Genomic DNA, 15,946 nt, shown 5'->3' with positions numbered 1-15,946 from the left:
CACTTTGTGTAAGAACTTCATATGTTTGTTTCCCCCCTCTAAATAGACCTATAGCCCCTTTGTAAAGAAAAGAGAGAGACTTTAAGCATGAGTTTCTAACTCTGATTCACTGTCTCAGAGACTCTTCACTCAAACTAGACAAGTATTTTGTAGTTCTTTGATGTAAGTCGTAACAAGAGACATTCTGACATGCTCTCATGCCTTCTGGCAAAATAAAACATCCTCTAAATCACTCTGGGCCCTCAGGAAACATTTGCTGACACCATTTGGAGATTTATGACCACATGTATAGTGTTTCAGAAGCAAGCCGGGCCAGTAAAATGAATGAATATGTCACACTGATTTGGAGGGGGATTCAACACTTCCAGGCCCACAGGACCATTTTTGCTCACTGTATTAGTGGCACACCCAGCAGACACTGTATTGTTGATGTAATATCTACAGTAAATGTCTTGGTAACATGTAAATGAATCTAACTCTCAGCAACAAAGCAAATAAATGCATTTTCCAAATTGTCAAACTGTTCCTTAAATCACTTCGTCTTAAGAATATGTTGCATAATCATTAAGTAATGTTGAGGCAATGGTTGTAAGCTAAAGCTTTCACCTGTTTGCCAAATGTATTTCAGTTTTGGCTTAAATATCTACCGTAGTGTTAGCCATCTTTGACCTAAGGACCAAATCGCTTAGTCAGTTACTGGGTAGTGTCAGCACTGAATTAGTAGTTCTATCAGTCATTGTATTAGTGGTAACAGCCATAAGTGGTGGTAAGTTAGATTAAATAGCAGGCGTACTAAGAACTCTAGCTAGTGGTAGCATGGACATGTTCACAGTAGTAATGGCAGTGGTGTAGAAGTAGTAGAACTAGAAATAGCAATAGTGGAGTAGGAGTAGTAGAACTAGCAAGTTAGTGAGGTAGTAGCAGATCTTGTTAGTTAGTGGTGTGGGAATACTAGAACTAGCAACAATGTATAGTAGTTGTTGAACTTGCAATAGTGAGTAGTGTAGTAGTACCAGAACTAGCAACAGTGTATAGTAGTAATAGTGAGCAATAGTGTGTAGCAATAGCGAGTAGTGTACTACTAGTAGTAGAACTTGCAGTGGTTGGTGGTGTAGTTGTAGAACTGGCAATAATTAGTGGTATAATTGTTAAACTTGCAATAATAGTGTAGTAGTAGAACTTAAGATGGTGGTGTAGTGGTAAAACTTGCAATAGTTAGAGGTGTAGTAGTAGAACGTGTTCGTGGTGTGGGAGGAGTAGAACTAGCAATTGTGTAAAGTAGTAGTTGAACTTGCAATGGTGAGTAGTGTAGTAGTAGAACTTGAAATGGTTGGTGTAGCTGTAGAACTTGCAAGAGTGGTGTAGTAGTAGAACGTATAATAGTGTAGTTGTAGAACTTGTAAAAGTGGCGTGAAGGAAGCAGAAGTAGTTATAGTGTATAGTAGCACTTGAACTTGCAATAGTCAGTAGTGTAGTAGTAGTAGTAGTAGTGGTAGAACTTGGAATGGTTAGTGGTGTAGTTGTAGAACTTGCAGTTGTTCGTTTTGTAGTTGTAGAACTTGTAATAGTTAGTGGTATAGCAGTAGTAGAAGAACTTGCAATAGTTGGTGGTGTAGTAGTGGAACTAGTTAGTGGCGTGGTAGTACTAGAACTAGCAATAGTCTATAGTTGTAGCCAAACTTGTAATAGTGAGTAGGGTAGTAGTAGCAGAACTTGCAATGGTTGGTGGTGTAGTAGTAGAACTAGTTAGTGGCGTGGTAGTACTAGAACTAGCAATAGTAAATAGTAGTAGCCAAACTTGTAATACTGAGTAGGGTAGTAGTAGCAGCACTTGCAATAGTTGGTGGTGTAGTAGTGGAACTAGTTAGTGGCGTGGTAGTACTGGAACTAGCATAGTATATAGTAGCCAAACTTGTAATAGTGAGTAGGGTAGTAGTAGCAGAACTTGCAATAGTTGGTGGTGTAGTAGTAGAACTTGTAATGGTTAGTGGTGGGGTAGAGGAACTATAACACTACTAATAGTAGTGTAGTAGGACTTGCAGTAGTTTTGGTGTAGTGGTAGAACTTGCAACAATAGTAGTAGTAGTTGTAGTAGTAGAAGAACAAGCATAGTAGGTTCCCACTATATAGTAGTGCAGTGGTAAAAAAAAAACAGTCCAGTATGACGGTGGTGGGAATTGCAGTGGTAGTGGTGTGTATTTGAAAAGTGGATTGTTCTGGTTTGCCTCAGGAACAGTGTGTTTCCATTGAAGTGGTTTTTGGCCACAGCAGATACTTGGCTAAACTATCGGTCTATATAAAGTTAATTGTCCCATCTGCTGAGGTTTAGTGTCATAAGTGCCTGGCAGGGGCCAAACACATCTATTGGCAGCTCCCTCAGCTCCGTTTTAGTGCTGATATAAAAGCTTAGATTAGATGTTTATGTCCTCACACAGATGGTGTGTGTTTTTAAGTGTGACTCAATCAGCCTGATCTGACCCCAAGATCACACTTGATGTATTGATTGTGCTTCTCCCCAACAGAATTTTATTCATTATGAATAAGAATTTAACCTCAGCGTACCGATGCGTTCTCTGCATGCATAATTTGAATTTCAACCACCTCTGTGCTTTTTTTGTTTTTTTTTACTCTGGCATTTGAGCGGTGAATCATTTTTGTAATTGTCAGTCCCATATTAATGTTTAATGTGTACAATACTGCACTGAGTTTGCAGCAAACAGGAAGTGTGTTACAGATGAAGAGTGTCAACCGACCACATTAGCATGGCTTGCTTCCATCTGCTGGGCCATTCTGAATTGGACTCTGAATTATTGGTGGCATCTGTAAATTTGTAAATTGGCAAACTGAAGCCATCTGTAATTCTGTCAACATTTGGATTGCTATTTTAGGGTTTTTTTTCCATTGTAGAGTAAAACTATAGAGCACAATTAATTCAGAACAGGGAGGCTATCTTATTGTCCAAAATCAAGGTTATATTCGTTAACACTTGGTGAAAAAATATCTGAAAATACAGCAACAAATTCCCCAGTTTAAAACACACACAGAACAAAGCTGGTCAGCGACATACATTTTTAATTAAAGTTTGTGAAAGTCATACAGACGAGAACCAGTTTGGCTCATAACTACAGAGACAGCAGAGCTACAGTGAAGGAAGAGCTCCAGGTTTTGTGAAAATTAGATCAGAGGACACGACTACTAAAACTAGCAGTACAATAATCAATATTTCAAACACAGTCAAGCAGCATTTAACATTCTGCATGTGAAGGTATGAATGACACTATGAATACAATGTACAAAAATAATTACTGACATAAAACTGTACAATAATGAAGACACATCCACTGCTCAGTCAGAGTGGATGAGTTGTGCACCCTTTGGTGTGACATAGCTAAGCTCTCCTAAATGATTCCCATGCAAAGCATGGCTGAGTTGTCTGGAGGCAAGTTAGTGGGCTCGTGACTAGAGAACTGTTGATACAAGTCTCTAGACAACCTGAGAAAATCTGCACTAAGGCAACAACTCTCTTCTCTTGGCAACGTGCCTTTTAAGTAAGGCACTTAACCCCCAACTGCACCAGCCAAAAGCAGGTTGTGGTCATACTGGGAGACTCCCTGGATAAATTAAAGATAGAAAATATCTTTACAGTACTCTGATATCTTTTTAAAATCAATTTCTAGTAAAGTCACAAGTATTCAAGTACCTGAAAGTCACACTGTCCTTCAGTCAGTCAGTAACAGAGCTACAGGGTTGGTGTTTAACCATTAAGCACTATGGTTGCAGCTACTGAGTGAAAACAAACACAGCACCAGTAACATTAGTCTTCCTGACGAGTAAATAAATGCACCTGCCCTGCAACAAGAAGTCCAAGAACTGTTCCTCGAGATTCTTGGCTGGCTGTAAACATTTAAGGCGATAGTGATTTTCTCCTCACAGTAATTTCTGAAATGAGTCAAGAGAGGATCGTCCGCTACTGTCCATGTAAACTGGTGATCAGCAGCTAATAGATTTCCTATTACACCTAGGTGATGAAACAAAACCTGAAGGGGCCAACAAAGGACAATCAGTTGAAAATTAGACAGACATTCTGTCACGTACTTAGTGCTCAAAATGTTAATGTTCAATTACAGTCCCTGTAATCAACATATATTAGCTAAAATATAAATAGCAATTGGGCTTTAATACACAAGTGAAGGGGAATTAGGCAGCATGGTCACATCTGGGAGGGAAAATTAAGGCTGAAATAAAAAAATACAGCAGCGGCCGACTCCCACCACAGGAGGGCACTGTAACATTGGCAATACAGCTTCATTCATTCACTCTGAAAACTGGTGTCCTATAATTAAACCAGGAGGCACATTTCAACTGTTAATGTCACGAACAAACAATGGAAACCACAATTTGTTAAAAACGTACAGTGATTAGCAATCTTCACATTGCTGCCTTGTGTTTTGGGGAAGTTAATTTAAGTTTCAACAAACTAAAATTTGTGTTCTTAGGTTTTTCAGGAAACCCTTAATTTAATAATTAATAAAACAAACCACCAATAGTTTGAAACCACATTTTTCACTTCAAGGATCAACACCTGAGTGTTAAAACAGCATGTTGGCACCTATTCCATCTCCTCACACGTCTAACTGGTTGGTGGGTGGCCGACGTCCAGTCTCCTCTGTGCAGAGCCTCTTTTTCGGGCAGCGGGCGCAGCGCTGACTACACTTCCCAGCGTGCCTGGGGTCTGGAAGAAAGCCTTTGAGGCAGATGGTGTGGTTTCCTTTGGAGTATGTGGGGTCTGTGAAGGCAGAGAGTGATGTCAGATGGGAGAACATTTACAACACAACCTGCTCCAGGTAGTTACATTAATGTCACGTACTGTGGGGTTTCTTTGGAGATGCGTTCAGAGACTCTCAGGTGTGACATAACTGTCAATGTCATAGCTCTTTACAGGTGACTTGTTAAAGGTCCAACTGCTGACTACCAAATCTCAAAACTTGGAGCGTCTCTCATCAAATGACAACTCGGCCCCTGCTCACAACTCTATCACCAGACTACGATAAAAATACTGTAAATTAATGGAAAAGATAAGAAATGGTAATTCTGATGAACTCAAGAAAATATAAAGTCTCTGCAGGGTTTAAAAGAGAAAATATTCTGGTAACTAATACCTGGATGTTTCATGAAAGCACCACTCCGCCTGTATTCAAAGTGAACGTGGGGGGAACGAGAGAACATCCCTGATTTATGCCTCATTACAACACGGCCATTGACCCATCACATTGTTTCTAATGCTGCATTAATTAGCCATCCATCCAGCGCCTCAGCAGGTCATCTAAAGCGACTGTTTGAGAAGAGCATTGCAGGCAAGAACATTAATCCCTATTCAACAACTTGGAGATTAATCATCTTGAACTGCTAAATGAGTAACTGTCTAAACGAGTAAATGAGGGGAAAGCTTCGCAAAACAGATGCAGCACTCATGTCAAGCTGCGTCATGGCATTTTGCAAGTGCCTGGTACCAGAAAGGTCATGTATCATTATGACGGCAAATGCTGTCGGAGTTAATGCGTTTTCAGAGCAGCGATGTGTGTACGTGTGAGGAGAGCTACAATAGTCCTTACCAGTGGCTCTTGTGTGTTGATGGTGACAGTGTGACGTGGTCCTGAGGGAGAATGTGGAGTGCCCGCCGCTGACCCGTACAGCCCGTTCTGTTCTGGAGTGGACGGCGATGGAACCGGGGACCTGCTCATCTCTGATGTGGCAGCTGCCAGGCCGTATGGTGCCGCCCCCACCATGAAGTGAGCAGGTGACATCACAGTAGGCAGGCTGAAGCTCAGTTTGTTATGGGCGTCGGAGCCTTGCTGCTGTAAACCGCTGGCCACCAGGGGGTAGTGGGAGAGGGCTGCGGAGGGCACCAGGACGTAGGGCAGCGCCAAGGTGGGAACGCTGCTGGGAGGAAGTGCTAGACTCGCTGGTGGCTGGCCGGCAGAGAGGAGGAAGTTGAAGCTATTCAGACCTGTAGATCAGGAAAACACACATTTAACTGTATTGTAACCATACTTTTATTTAACTTTATTTTAACAGTACTTCATTTAATTTGTTTTAACAGTACTTTATTTAACTTTATTGTAACTAGTTTATTTAGTAGTTGAGTATTTTAGTAGTCCACAGTTGTTTAGTGTTGATTTCAAAATATCTATACATATTGCGTATCGTGATATCGCCTAAATATATTATTATTAGACATATCGCACAGCCCTAAATCCAACAAATAAAAAAAGTGACGGTTTTTAGTTAACGAAATTATATCTATTTTACTCTTATCTTGTGCTTATAAAGGTTTTAAGGGGTAAAAATTATGAATTGGGTACTGTTTTTTTTATTTTAAGTAATTTCCCCAAAGGTTACTCATACTAACATTGTTTACACTCTCTAAGTAAACTTCGGTCCCTCTGGGATTTTCCTGCCTGTAGGAACCTACTGGCACAAACAGCCTCCCCTTCATCAGTTTTAATAATGTGATTCTCCCACAAGACTTCCAACACTTATTTGCTTCTTGAAGCTTCCTAAAGCTCCAAATTAACTCACCCCTGTTCTGAAGAGTCAATCTGTGCTCAAACAACTGTTTTGTTTTACTAATGTTTTAAATACTTTTTAGGACAGAAATCAGTTAGTTTAGATATGTGTTTGTTTTTTTAAACTTACAATCTTGATAAGCTAAATATGGGAATTGGAAGAACCAGGTATCACTACATCATTACTACACATCAGAGGTGTTGATTTAATAAACCCAGAAACTTGCACCATTATCAATTTTCTTAACATCAATGTAATGTTTCTACATACTGCATATGGTTATAGCAACAGATTATTCTTGATTGAGTGTAGAGAGTTTTGACAAAGTTGTGTATGTACCTGCGTTGTTGGGTACGTAGAGGTAGTGTGATGGTTGGGTGGGCTCGCTGCTGCTGGCACCTTGACTCTCATCGGGCACCCGGTGATTTGGGGAAATCCCGCTGTTATGCGTTTGTGAACACTCTGCTGCTTCCCTTTGAGGTTCAGCTCTCATCTGGAGGGAAAACAAACTTGAAATAAATTAACCTGGACCAGCTGATGGACATTTATAATAGAGGAACCACCCTATTTTTACTGTATCCATGTAACCCCGATGCATGGCACTATTCCTCGTCTACAGTCCACCTTGAATGAACAGTTTATATTATAACGTGTAACAACTTAAAGCTCAGCAACTAAAATCACGACACTGATCAACACCCTCACCTTCTAATGACATTTTTAACTTCTCTTCATTTTCTTGAAGCAAAGGTGCAGTGCTTTAAGTCTCTTCTCCTAATCTACTTTCTAAAAGATAATCTAATCATAAAAAATGAGACTTTTCCAATTACTGGAATCGTGTGGCCTTGTTAACGACTAGGGTTTCCAATTATCAAATATCCCATACATTACTAATATATAGTCTTTAATTACACCAGGCAGGAGTTATCCTAGTCAGTGAGCGTGTAGTATTTCATATTTTCAATTTAACAGTCTGCTCTCCCGAAATACTAACAGGATCTTGTGACTGTGGGTGCAAAACACAGAAAAAAGACTTTATATAACTCTAGTGAACCAAAATAATTAAACTGGTCTCAGTAAAGTAAAAATTTCAACATACAAGTAAACGCATCAAACAGCACCTCACCTTTTCACATTCCTCTAACCCAAACGTTCCCTTCTTCTTCACCACCGCCCCCTCCTCTTCCCTTTCTTCCCTCCTTCTTTTCCTCCCCTCCTCAGACTCCAACCGGGGCGATCTCTGACCCTCAGGCATCTGCTCGGGCTTGTCTGGCGCCCTGTACAGCATGACCACCGAGGGCTGGGACAGGCTGGGCAGGTAGGCCAAGCAGTGGGGAGAGGAGGAAGGTGCAAAGAGGTGCTCTGGGTGGAGGGAAGGTGCCAGCAGGGTGGGATGAGCGGAGGACGGAGCTAATGGGCTGCTGCTGTTGGTGGGACGGTTACTATGGGGGAAACAAAGAATTAAAACATGATTATTCATCAGAATTAAAGCTTTAATTCTTGGCTTGAGCCTGACTGGGCCTGTAGGCTCTAGTCCCACCCTAACTGGCCACCTCCCAGCTATGAACCTCCAGCTCTTATCCTGTGGGCTACCACTGCCTCTGGTGCATTCTTACCCAGCTTCATGTCTAAAATATTCCTTTTCAACACACACTTCTGAGCCCTATTATCTCCCTCCCTCTGAAAACACTTAACAGCCACAGTCCTGGGGCAGCTGTGGTTTGGCCACAAGCAGGCCAACCATAGAAATAACATGAACTACTGTGTACCGTTTCTATGGAGCCAACGCATACACGCACAGGAGACAAAAACTATTCATATCCATAGCTTGCATGTAACCTAAAGCTACAAACACACCAGCCAATGCAAACACTGGCAGTGATTGTGAAATATTATGTATGGAAGAGAGAGATTAAAAACCCCTTCAGTGAATGGGGAGCCTTTGCATCTTATAACTAGGTCACTGTAAATAGCTTCTAATGCCTAATGTGACAGTACAAACTCACTTTATTCATTTAGATGTAATAGTGTAGCTTCAGTCTGAACCGTTTATAATATAATGACTTCATCTTCCAACAGCTATAGGACCATTTGCCCTTGTTAAAGGCAGCTGATGTGGATTCTCTCCAGTAATACTGATAGACTGGCAAAGGTTAGCAAAAAGAGCAACTATGTGCGGTAAATAGTTTGGCAGTAAATCGGTGGTAGATGACTGTAGATGAATCTAGACCAAGAGAATGCAGGGGTGATACAGAGTATTGGAGTGTGTGTTAGTATTAACTCACTCAGTGCTGTTTCCAAACTGCAGTCGACACACTGCATTGTTGCTTGTCCTTCTGGAGTAATCCACGGGCTGGTTTGGCAGACCTGCAGTGTGAGGAGAAAACCATTCATCACACAAGAATATGAAAATGTTCTGATGTCATTAATTATTCCGTTTTGACTGACTAAACAATGGCATGGACAAAAAATGTCTTACCCGTAATGTCTCGTCGTGGACTGCAGGGTGCAGAGTTGACCAGCCGCTGTACGGCCGCAGAGGTTGGTGTGATGTTGAAAGAGGCATGCCGTGCCATCTTGGCTCTTCTGAGGTCCTGGGCTGGCTGCGTGGCCTCAGGCAGAGCGGCAGCCGCCAGATTCACAGTATGTTCTACAGCTGAGGATGGGGAGATGGATAATGGCTGAGTTAGCATGACAGCGGTAACAAAAAAGCAGTTATTATCAATGAATCTAACACCTTACAGATGACACTGATGCATGTTAAATGGATAGGTCTGATATTTTTTTTTTTTAAGTGGGTTTGTATGAGGCACTTATCCATATTCGGTGTACTTAAAAAAAAATCAGAACTATTCCTTTAATCACTGTCAAAATCTTGTCTTGAACTCTTACCAGCATTTCCAGAGTTTTTGAATTCAACAGGGCCAAGCCACTTGAAGGCCGGCTTCCTGCCTCTCTCCTCACGCACATGGACCTTCTTTATGAGGCCCAGGCTGGTCAGCACATTTGCGATGTCGTACAGTCGCCGCACCTTAGCTGAAGATACAGGGCTGAGGTTTAGTTTTGATTACACAAAAGAAACAGCAACTTGTACTGCAGGACATATTGTTTAACGCCTTCTTACTTTTGTATTTGCTGTGACTTGACGAGTCCTGACTCTCCTCGATGAGGATCTTCGCCGCTGCGTCCAGAGTCACCGTCTGCGTTTTGGACACCAGGAACAGCATGACAAACTTCTGGCTCATGATGCGCAGAGATTTGTCTTTCCTGTTGCCAGTCGCCCAGGACTCTACATAATAAAAGATAAGACAACCTTATTAATCAGCAGGGTCGTTGCAGCAGCAAGAAATAATGACCTGATCATAACGCATGAGATTAAATGTGCAGCGGATGCCTTAATAACACCATTTGTGCTGTAGGTGTTTGTTGTTGTGCTGCTCAGCTGCGATGACAGCTATTATGTATTATTATTACTGAGGTCATCACATCCAACCAGCCACAACAAATCCAGCAGACATGAACCACTCAATGGGCATCATGTACATTTGTCAACTACCTCTTTGCCACAAGCACTATTATTATCCAGACTACACACACACACCCTCTTAATGAGAAGCTGTGTGCATGTGTGTACATGTATGAGGAGTCACTATGGAAACCAGGCTTTTATTCATTCCTGTGAGTTTGAAGGGACTGATCGTTTAGCTGTCGAGATAATTTGGTGGAAGGTGCTCCTTACATTTTTAGATGTGCGGCATTAAACAGATGGTTTATACTGTAAGTGCAACAGTAAACTGCAGCTCCTTTTATCACCACCATTAAAGCATGCAAAGGGTGCTAGGAGAAGGGGATGAGGAAATTCAAGCTGGTGGAAAAGGTAGAAGATGGTTTCTTTCTTGTTTTCCACTCTAAGTTTAGTCTCTCAGTTCATTACCGTTGCCAGCGTCCCCTTCCGCTCCGTCGTCCTCGCGCCCCGGTCCAGCCTCCCTCTCCTCAGTGGCCAGATCCACCTGCAGGTGGTAGCCCTGCTGCCGACCCCTCCTCTGCAGCTCCTCCAGCGTGGCCTCCAGCCGCAGACGACCGTACCAGGTGTAGCTGTTCTTGGCAATCCGACCCACGATCATTAGAGACTCCAGCACGTTGACGATGTCGTAGATCCGCCTCCGCTCCACTCCTGAAAAATTGAGTAGAAGAGCACAGAAATGACCCACTCGTTCTTGGATAATATATGCTCACATCTGAGTAAATACACACCAAATGGTCAGTGTTGTGATTAAAACGAATGAAAGTTATAAAACTAAAGAGCCTTGCAGCTCAGCAACCCTCCATTAAATGCAGTGCAAAATACTCTTCATATGAAAAACAAGTATCCATAGCAACTGTGCCTAAATCCAAAGGCAATAACATAAAAACTTTATAATGCTCATTAAATGGACATTAGCTGCTGCCATTATCATCTCCCTCCCACGAGGTGTTTACAACAACAGCACAGGCAGTGGCTGGGACAAGTCCAAACTCTCTTTCTCACCAAGATTGGTCGCCACCTCATCCAGAGAGATCCAGATGGGGCTGTGTGGCGGTGGGTAGTCAGGGTAGAGGGCCAGGAACTTCTGGCACAGCAGACCCAGGCTCTTCTGCTTCCTGCTCGGCTTTTTGTCCGTGTCATCCTCTTCCTCCACAGCTTCAAACTGGACAGACAGACAAACGCATACATAGACAGATGATTAACACTCCTCTGTCTTGTGCTTTACCACTAATTAAGAGATTCTGACATCATGTAGCATACACATTAACACACATCTCAGTTCAGAGCCATTATTTGCTTTTACACTAATGTCTACAAGGGCACATGTTTTGGAAAAGAATTAAATCCTGTAATCCTGATAAGGCTGGAAAAACCTTCATGTCGGATTTAAGAAATAATCGTATCACAAAAGCTCAGCGACTTCAGGCTCCGGCTTTCACTTTATATACAATATGACTTTATCTATTAGGCAAAACTGAGTGTTTGTATTTGTGCTTTTGAAAGCTCACAATCTTGAGAGCTCAGCTGCTTATGTGAATAAAGTGGGGGAAATGTGTTTACTCCATGAACATTTAAGACTTGAAATTTTGGGTTCCTCTGAGGGCATTTCTTTAATTAAACTATCAAACAAGAACTGCAATCTGGCGGATTTTCCCCCAGCTGACAAAGAATAATTTTCGACAAGAACAAAACTTATTAAATGCCTTTTTGGCTGTTGTAGAAACTGTATTTTTTAATGACATAGTTTTAGTTTAGTTTAGCTCCCATTTCACGTACCTGACATGAGTCCTCCACCTCTGTATCCTCCACCACAGTATCTGGACTCGCCGGCTTGTCCTTCTCATTCTCTATGGGTCTAAACAGCACCTTCTTCATCTCTCTGTCCCGGATGTCTGGGCTCGCGGCACTGATGAGCATCTTCAGATTGGCCGTGGGAGTCCAGGGTTCGGCCAGGGCTGTGTGTTTGATGGGGGTGATGTGGGCCAGGTCAGGGGTGGCACCTTTTCTGGTCATTAGCAAAACGGGAAAGGTGGAATCGGCAGATTTGGCTGGCGTGGATCTTCTCCAATCTGTGCAGATGTTTTCCTGAGATGGAGACAACTGTGTTTAGAGTTTCAAACATTTGCTTATACTGGGTGAATGCCCACCTGTTGCTGTATAAACTCAAATCTCCATCCAGGAGTTTTATTTTGGAATACTATCTCAGTCAAATGTTGACACTTGGCTCTGAATCTGAGTGCTGCTTCTTTGAATAAGAAATCAAGTACTTTCAAGCTGATCACTGACTTGTAGACACTTCAAGATGCGTTTTTTTTTCTCTATTCCACTACTTTCCAACTTAGCCTAGCCGTTTTAAATCCAAGAGCCACCCAGGCCACAGCTCTAATAACCTTATCTGACTGCTAAGATGCCACCACATTACTCCAGACATCTGTCTCTGATCAGCCTGATTCTGCAGCTCACCCTCAGCTGCATCATAATCAAACCTGCCACTCTGCTGAGACCCCACCCAAGAGATCAAGGCCACCTTCGCCTTACCTTTTGTTCACTTTGGCCCCCATCCTCCTCCTCCTGCTCCACCCTGAGACTTTTCCTGGGACTTGTGAGGTCTTTCAGTGCTAGACATTCAACTTCCATCTGGAAAAACTGCAGTCCTAAAAGTTAAATAAAGTCAGAAACAGATTATCTGACTGGTATCGAAGTGGGGGGAATGTTTAGGTTAAGGGAAAATTAGCATGTACAGAAAACTTAAGACGAGTGGTTAGCTGAATTTGGCGCAAATAACATCAGCTAACTAGCTCTTAGCAAGCTAACGGCTATAACCTAGCCATCAGCCCCATCAATTAAGTTTGGTTATTGCTAATATGACCAACTAAACTGCAGCTAATGTAGCAAGTTTGGAGCTGGATGTTTTATTACATGACGTTCATTAATTACGTTAACTCAATGTAGCATTAGATGTAGCCATGACAGTCTCCACTTAATAAAGGGCCAATTCACTCAAATTAGTCCCTACATTTAGGTGTGGCAAAGCCTTTCAAAGGGAGTGACTATATAACTGACTTATTTATAGTCATTATGGCTAATTTAGCTTTAATTAGCTACTTAGCTAACATTACTAGCTCAGCTGACGGGCATACCATAACTATAGAAGGAAACCGCTGGAGGGAAAACGTCATTTCTTACCTTCCTCCACTCCTGAATGAATGAGCTATTCCAATGTGGCTCTGTGTCCGGCTTTAGAGGCTTGTCAGTGCGCAGTTTCTTCAGACTAACATAGCAGCTAATTTCCCTCTTCAAAATAAGCGGGCAGTCCTCCTCAGCACGTCCCTCCAGTCCTCTGAGACTCCTGTCCGAGTAGCGGAAAACTCTACACTGTCCTGAGAAGACTCCAGCATCACCCGCTCAAGCTTGTTTTCTGGCGCTCTCAGGCATCTGGCTGACTCCAGCCAATCAGCGCCCGGGTGAATGGGTGCGTCACTCAACCTCCAGCCAGTCAGCGTTGTCGTGCTCGGGTGCGCGCCTCAGCTTCTACCAATGGGCGTGGATGTTGGCCACGCCTCCCAGAGTTGTGTTGGCGGGGCAACCGGCGCGCTCTGTCCAAGCCTGAGGGAGGGTAAAACAAAGAGAGGTCTCACTCCGCAGCTATTTTCTCAAGCAGTGGCGGGGAAAGTTGTGTCATACACACTTTTAGGTGGTTTATTTCTAACAACTCGCATAAACAAAGAAGACCCTAATACTAAAAGCTAAGATTTACTCGAGAGAGAACAATTTAAGCTTTGTAGAAGTCTATCAGGAAGAAATGGAGCTTGATGCAATTTTGTCTTTAAAAGAACTTTACTCAACACCTTTCCAGTACAATTTGAAAATTAATAGATGTAAAATCAACGTGCAGCATTTTGCTTTCTGGGAAGATACAGAAAGGCAAAGCCAGTGGTTCCCAACTGGTGTGTCCCGGTCCAAAAGTGGGTGGTGGATCGAATATGAATGGACGCAAGTGATTCGTAAACGTGTCAAGTTTGTGAAAAACACACTTTATTTCATTAGTACAGTTAATTTCCAGCACAGAAATTGTATTCTAAAGAGCTGCTTTCTGATGTAAAGTGGATGGATAACCACTTGACCGAGACGGTAAACTAGTTCGACGACATGGCCAAATGCAAGTATGCACTGAATGTATTTCACTCTGTTGACCTTGCACTAAGGAGAAATCTAGACCCCGTGGCTGGACCAGTTGGGAACCACTGGGTGTTGATGAGGTGGGTTTACTGTAGATGGGTCGGTTACAAGGGAGGAAGTGGGTATACTCTCCATTATATTTAAAAAGTGTTTTGGCTGATAGGTGGGTATACTGTAAAACCGAAAAAAGAGGTGAGTATAGCTACCCACATATACCCTCCACTACAGTATCTGGGAACAGCCAGGGGTGTAGCACCAAATTTTGGGCCCTCTGCATTAGCAGTCTCTGTGGGCCTCCCACCCGTCCTCTCTTGATCCATGTCCTTTTCATGCACCTTTTCTTACAATTTCTTGTTTTTACCTGGTCAGTTTGCTTGCTTTCTTTCTTTTCTGTTTTTTTCTGTTCCCAATTTCCTGGGTCAAGCACTCAGATAAAACCCACAAACACTTGCTAACATCTGGGTTTTTAATACAGTGGGAAAGGTTTTATTTGGCATTAAAATGACTCTGCAGTAGTCTCAGGTATTTATTGCCTCTGGCTCTGATTTACATTGATGGGAACACTATACGCGGATGAACGCATGAATTTTAGCTTCTTCACCAGCAAGATGCAATGACGAGGCACCACAAAATACTGCCCGTCTCTGCCCAAGCAGCACTCAAAAATCGATCCAAATTAGTCTGCACTGAGTTTAAAAGAGACTAAATAGCTGCTCTGGTTTACTGGTAATGGAAAAAGGAGTCTATTGCCTATTTTTAACAGGTTTACCCATGTTTAAATATCCTGCATGCACGTGTTAATTTTGGTGGAACAGGGGTGAAACTCGGCTCCAGGTGGATTTAAAGGCGAGCCCTTGTGTAGAGGTGGGTAAACCATTTAGTAGGGGCCTTTAGAGGGCTTCCACTATTTCTTGTAAATATTTCAGTCTTTCAATTGATTCGTTTAGGCAATTCAAATTTAGTTATGGCAGTAATTACTCAGAAAAAAAAAATCAACCAAATTCAAGCTTTTCATTCCAGGCTTTTCAAGGAGCCCCCTCCCGTTGGGGCCCTGAGTAACCAGCCCCACCTTTCCCCCCACCCTGAGGCCCCTGGTCACAGCCGAAGACAGCTGAGGAATATTTAACAAGCCATTCACAGTCTAACATTAGTTAAGTCATTTCAGTAACTGTCGATACTTAGTGCTGATCAACTTTTACACGGCTGAAAAAAGTATATATATTCTAAATACCATAAAACTGCCATACTACGGCCGTGGTGCTCATGACGCCCGAGTTTCTTCGTTGTACACCGATTTTCTTTTTCAAACGAGTGACTCATTGTCTTTATAGACGATCTTTGACTTTCAGCTGAGAAGTTTGGTTCCCCCCCTGCTCCTTCTTCCACAGTGACACCAGCGTCACGTACTAAAACCTCGCACATAGAAACCCACTATTAATACCTTTAACCTAATCACCCGGGCTTTGTCTCCGCGGCTGGCTGTAATTAGCTGTGCGGTTGAAACAGACAGATGGGAGGCCGGTGAGGGAGGAGGGGACAACACCAGTGGCGCTAATATTACCTGAGCCACAGCGCGAAATGCTGTGTGGAGGGAGACAGCGCAGGGTCCCGCCCTGCATGCAAAGAGGCTGTCCGGGGACCAGCCCCAAGTTGTTACATAATAATAGACCGCAA

General features: G+C 42.7%; 1 protein-coding gene across 1 annotated transcript; it reads right to left on the bottom strand.

Annotated features, from left to right (window-relative positions):
* Positions 1 to 3,061: 3,061 nt before the first annotated feature.
* Positions 3,062 to 13,482, bottom strand: e2f7 (E2F transcription factor 7). The gene is made up of 13 exons (XM_050036692.1): positions 13,280 to 13,482; positions 12,632 to 12,747; positions 11,870 to 12,178; positions 11,096 to 11,255; positions 10,502 to 10,741; positions 9,692 to 9,856; positions 9,460 to 9,603; positions 9,047 to 9,223; positions 8,853 to 8,934; positions 7,694 to 8,009; positions 6,907 to 7,060; positions 5,613 to 6,007; positions 3,062 to 4,786 (listed from the first exon to the last, which is right to left on the bottom strand). Exons 2-13 carry the CDS (start codon positions 12,728 to 12,730, stop codon positions 4,631 to 4,633), a joined length of 2,397 nt encoding a protein of 798 aa, XP_049892649.1. The 5' UTR covers positions 12,731 to 12,747; positions 13,280 to 13,482; the 3' UTR covers positions 3,062 to 4,630.
* Positions 13,483 to 15,946: the final 2,464 nt, after the last annotated feature.

Source organism: Epinephelus moara, chromosome 23, assembly GCF_006386435.1.
Source record: "Epinephelus moara isolate mb chromosome 23, YSFRI_EMoa_1.0, whole genome shotgun sequence".
NCBI lineage: Eukaryota > Metazoa > Chordata > Actinopteri > Perciformes > Serranidae > Epinephelus > Epinephelus moara.
This window is presented reverse-complemented; position numbering and strand designations above follow the sequence as displayed.

Bases quoted from the DNA above. Each gene is read 5' to 3' on its own strand.
- e2f7 (XM_050036692.1), bottom strand. From the start codon at position 12,730: ATGGAAGTTGAATGTCTAGCACTGAAAGACCTCACAAGTCCCAGGAAA. The intron at 9,604-9,691 runs GTAAGAAGGCGT...CTGTATCTTCAG, and splicing joins AAGTCACAGCAAATACAAAA to CTAAGGTGCGGCGACTGTAC. The intron at 4,787-5,612 runs GTAAGGACTATT...CTGCCTTCACAG, and splicing joins TCAACACACAAGAGCCACTG to ACCCCACATACTCCAAAGGA.